Below are 4,734 nucleotides of genomic sequence, written 5' to 3'. Positions count from 1 at the left end.
TAAACATTGACTGTCAGTCTTTATTCACCTGTTTCTCGTTGTTTCTCGTTAAAATTAATTAAAGTAAATAGTGTAAATTACATCGCTAATGTCATAGAATAGCACATTGTAACGCAGTGTTACAACGTGCCCCATCTGCGCAACTGGAATTTAAAACTGGTTAGTGTCTTCTGCTAGTAATCAAATCATTAAAGAAACGATCTGAACTGATAAATAACAGATTGGAGACTAAAATAGTAGCAGATTTGTCTCATTTTAAATGAATAATAAAAACATTTACTATGGTAAAATAAATATTCAAACCACCTGTGTTACAACTAACCCCCCGTTACTTTGTGCATCACGCTCCCCTGTATTATATTATTTCACACTTCTCTAGTAAGTTTCGTCTGTGTGTGAAGACTGTAGCGCAAATCCATGAATGAATGTTCCGAAGTGAAATAAACTTCAACGGAATAAAGTTGAATGGAATTGAATTGAATTAAAGTTGAATAAACTTCAACTTTACTGTTCAGTGCACTGATGTCAGACTCATTTTGGATAGTAAAGTTATTGTTAAATTGTTAAATGCCCTTACATATCTCTGTCACCATTATAAGTGTTTGATCACCACATTTGAGTGATCATTGCAAAAATGTGTTTATGTATATATATTCTGTTTATGTATATACTGTATTCTATATATAGTACCAGTCAAATGTTTGGACACACGAATGGGAAAGTGTCCAAACTTTTGACTGGTACTGTACTATAATATACACAAAGAATATCGGCCGATATATCAGTATCGTCCTTTTTGTACTCCCTAATATCGGTATCGGTATCGGTCCCAAAAAAACCATATCGGTCGGGCTCTATAGACAACTGTAAGTTGATTTCTCTGAAAAGTGTACAAACTGTGGCTCTGTGATGCTATCATGTCATATCAATGGCGTTAGTTTGAGACCGGACTTTCTGTTTGTCCAACCAATGGCAGATGGTGGGAGGGTTTAGGAGACGTTTGTAGAAATACAATACAATACTTTGTTTTTGAAATACTAATTGTTGACAGTGGTGCAGAATGTTTTGCTGATTGTGCCATTGTAAATACAAGTAAGCTTATTTGACCGGAGGAAAGCATCAAGTTGACTAGAGAAAGTGCAGTATGCTTCTTTTGGTTAAATGATTCTGTCTAATTGTGCCTTTACAGTTTGTTTTTACACACACGCATGCACTTTTCTGGAGAAATGCGGCATTCCCTGATTTGACTCTTTATGGAAGAATTTTTTTCTCCTGCTACATGACATCATAAATGTGCTATGTGCACAATTTGTGAAAGCCAGGAAAAAAGGAATGTTTTCCTCTCGGGAGTGTCAGCAGCGACACTGCTCTAATGACTTTGGCTACTTGCAATCAGAAAGTGAACTTCAAGTATATCGAGTTGATTAAATATAAGCGGTTTGTTTAAAAGTAGTTCATCCAAAAATATAAATTCTGTAATTATTTATTTTCACCTCATGTTTTAAATCTACACGTTGTTATTGTTTTACTTACTGTGGAACACAAAAGGAGAATTACACTTTGTACCGAGCAACAGTTCAGAGTAACCACAAACTCCAAAAGGACCAAAAAAAATGACACGGAACACATCAGTCTGATATTTATTTATTTATGACTTAACGTCATGGTTTTAAAAGACAGAGAATGTACTGCAAAGTCATATGGCAACTTTTATTTCCATGTTTGGGGTGAACTTTTCCTTTCAAAGTCAAAAGTAAAACAAGTGTGATCTTTTAGCACAAGACAGCATGATGTTACTTCATGCCACATCTGTGAATGTAGGTCACGCTGTCCTGACATCTCTATAACACATAAACGTGATTATCTAACATTTGAGATTGAGTTTCTAGGCCTATCTAAAGAGCACTCTCAGGGTCTGTGGCAATGTTCTAAATAATGACTGGAGCCTGCTGGGTCTTTCATGTTCACTAACATCTTGTCAGTCATTGATCCAGTCACCTGCAATATAGATTTAACATATGTTCTTTTGCCTGCAACAGTTCAGTTTTATTGTTTTTTTTTTCTTCCCAGCCGGTAAACAATGCTGACTTTATCATTCCAGTGGAAATTGATGGAACAGTACATCAGGTGAGCATAACATGTTCTCATACAAGGGTGTTCATAAATAATTAAGGAGTTAAAAGTCAGGCTGTGAAATTAAAGCTGTAGGCCTGCACAATTAACTGGGGAAAAAAGATCGAGATTATGATAACTGCTGTTTCAATAATGAAAGATGCCCATTTTGATGCCAATATCCTGGAAATATGACATCCTGAAGAACCTTTTCTTGAAAACAAGAAAAAGTGTGTGTATATTTTTTTAATAATTTGGTCTTATATTCTTACTGTACTGAAGCCAAAGTAAACCACAATATTATCTGGAAAATATAAATTTTTCTACCAACTTATAGAGGTAATAATGTTAGATGTATAGACCTGAAAAAAGCATTTCAATTCCGATTTGTTAGCAGTTTTACAGATAACTTTCCAGTCCCAAAAATACTACTTTTGTTTTGTTGTTTTCCTCAAATTTTCCACAGACCCCCTAGAACCCTTTTGCTGACTCCTTTGTGTTCCCAGACTCCAGGTTGAAAGCCCTGAATTACAGTGTTCAATCAAAATAATGTATTTACATGTTTTGGCAATGGATGAGAATTGCAGCCAATCATAGCCCATTATACGCATGAATGCAGTGGTGACTCATAAGGTTTTAAATAAGTCTATAGGCCTGTCATTACTCATCCTAATTGGACGAACGTTTTATGTTTCACTTCTGTTCTCAGTGTGTGAAACTGGGATAATCTGCTGTAACAGCTTTGTTGATTATAATGTGAGCATTGTCATGTTTTCCTTTTACTTGCTTCCTGCATACATACATTAAAAATGGCGTGCAGTTGTCCCACACAGAATAAGTATTTATTTTAATGTAATTTCTGTTCATTAGAACAGAACAATTGTGATATAATATCAAGAAAAATAGTTGGCATTCAAGCTTCTTTAATCATGCAGTCCAAGTTAACCTGTGACCTCTATTTGTCTGTCTACTGTTGCGCAGTGTTGAACAACACAAACTTTTTCTCTTGTTTACGTATTGCCATTTAAGTTGGGTGTGCTACCTGACAGTATCGTTGCCATCGCCGCTGATGGGTCAGAGCAGCAGGTGGCTATTTCTGGGTCCTGACGAAATGGAGAAACCCTGACTGGCTTCTGAGAAGTCACTGGCCATCAATCTCTCCTCAGAGTGTGTCTATTGCTCTCTCGGGCTATGACAGTACGGTGCCTTGGCCCTTTAAAGGCCAACAGTCCCAATTACACCATGAAACTGAAGACAGATAAGGCTTTGGCCTGTTTCAAGTAATCCAGGATAGGCTTGTAATGTCAGGAAAGCCTATTCGGGATGACTTGGTTCAGGAATGAGACCACCAGCTTCATAAACGAGCTTGGCTGACCTAGTTGTTAGAGTAAAACAACCCGTTTTATTGCTTCTTATAAAACAGGGTTTATCGTTCTACGATCACATAAAACTCACAGTTATATGAAGCATCATATCAAAATGCAGGCTAATATAAATCTTATTTATTTAGTAATATATCATCATGAATGTGACCTGTTTTAGCACCAGTTTTTGGTATATGCTGGGTTTCCCCCTTCAGATAGTTACTGAATTGAATCCATTGCAGTAATGACTCATATTTTAACTGTTTTTCCTCTGTCTACCTTCTGAATGTAGGTGTATGTGTTGAAGAGACCTCATGTTGACGAGTTTCTCAAACGGATGGGTGAACTGTTCGAGTGTGTGTTATTCACTGCAAGCTTAGCCAAGGTAAGAAATGCAAAAGGATTTTGCACTATGCAAGGTATTAAGCAATAAGTTTATTAATAAATAGGATTTAACATTACTTACTGTATGTATCAGATTTATAGATGGTTACAGGGTTCCCACAGCTGTGGAAAACATTTAAGTATTTTAAAATTGTTGTTTTCAGACCTGCAAATTATTTTTATTTTTTTCTCTTGGTGAGCTTAATAAATTGATTTGGGAGCAACAGTGTGCGCCTTTAGTGCCCGTTTTCCTGTTTATTATTTATTTACTTTTTTTTAATACTAATCCTCATTTTCATCCATCATCGCTCTCTCTCTCTCTATCTCTATATATATGAAGAATAAGGATTATTTGGGAGCAACAGTATGCCGACTTCGCTGCTATTTTATTGTATTTAGTCGTTCCAGTACTATATTACGGAGCCCCGCACATGACATGCAAGAAAAAATTAGTAGGCTAAATCATGTGCACGATTTACTATTTTGTTCCCTCGATTTATAAATTGTACGCACGGTTTACTAATTTCTTCCCTCGATTTGCTAAATCGTGCACACGATTTATAAATCGAGAGAACGAATTAGTAAATTGTGCGCACAACTTAGCAAATCGAGGGAATGAATTAGCAAACCGAGGGAGCTCTGTCTCTCACTCATAGCAATCTAACGGTTGGAGGGGTGTGTTTAAGGATATTCTGCCCAACCCATCAAACTGACGTCGTCAGAAAAGGAATGCCGTTCCAGAGCGGAAGTAAATGTTCAGATTTTGATGAAAGATTACGAAGACAAACAAATTTTTCAACGGATTAACTTGCACGGATTAATTGTTTACATCAAGACTAGCAATGTGCGCTAGTAAAGTAAATAAAGTCCATTT

General features: G+C 36.3%; 1 protein-coding gene across 1 annotated transcript in view; it reads left to right on the top strand.

Moving 5' to 3' along the window:
• Window positions 1-4,734, top strand: part of LOC107657521 (carboxy-terminal domain RNA polymerase II polypeptide A small phosphatase 1-like) — a 34,493-nt gene that overhangs the window by 28,372 nt on the left and 1,387 nt on the right. The window contains exons 4-5 of the mRNA XM_016445654.1: window positions 2,071-2,127; window positions 3,769-3,861. Coding sequence (XP_016301140.1) covers window positions 2,071-2,127; window positions 3,769-3,861 — 150 coding nt within the window. The remainder of the gene's footprint in view (window positions 1-2,070; window positions 2,128-3,768; window positions 3,862-4,734) is intronic.

The sequence above is a fragment of the Sinocyclocheilus anshuiensis genome, unplaced genomic scaffold, assembly GCF_001515605.1.
Source record: "Sinocyclocheilus anshuiensis isolate Anshui unplaced genomic scaffold, SAMN03320099.WGS_v1.1 scaffold179, whole genome shotgun sequence".
NCBI classification, from domain to species: Eukaryota; Metazoa; Chordata; class Actinopteri; order Cypriniformes; family Cyprinidae; genus Sinocyclocheilus; species Sinocyclocheilus anshuiensis.
The sequence above is the reverse complement of the archived record's forward strand: the minus strand, read 5'-3'. Positions and strand labels throughout refer to the sequence as shown.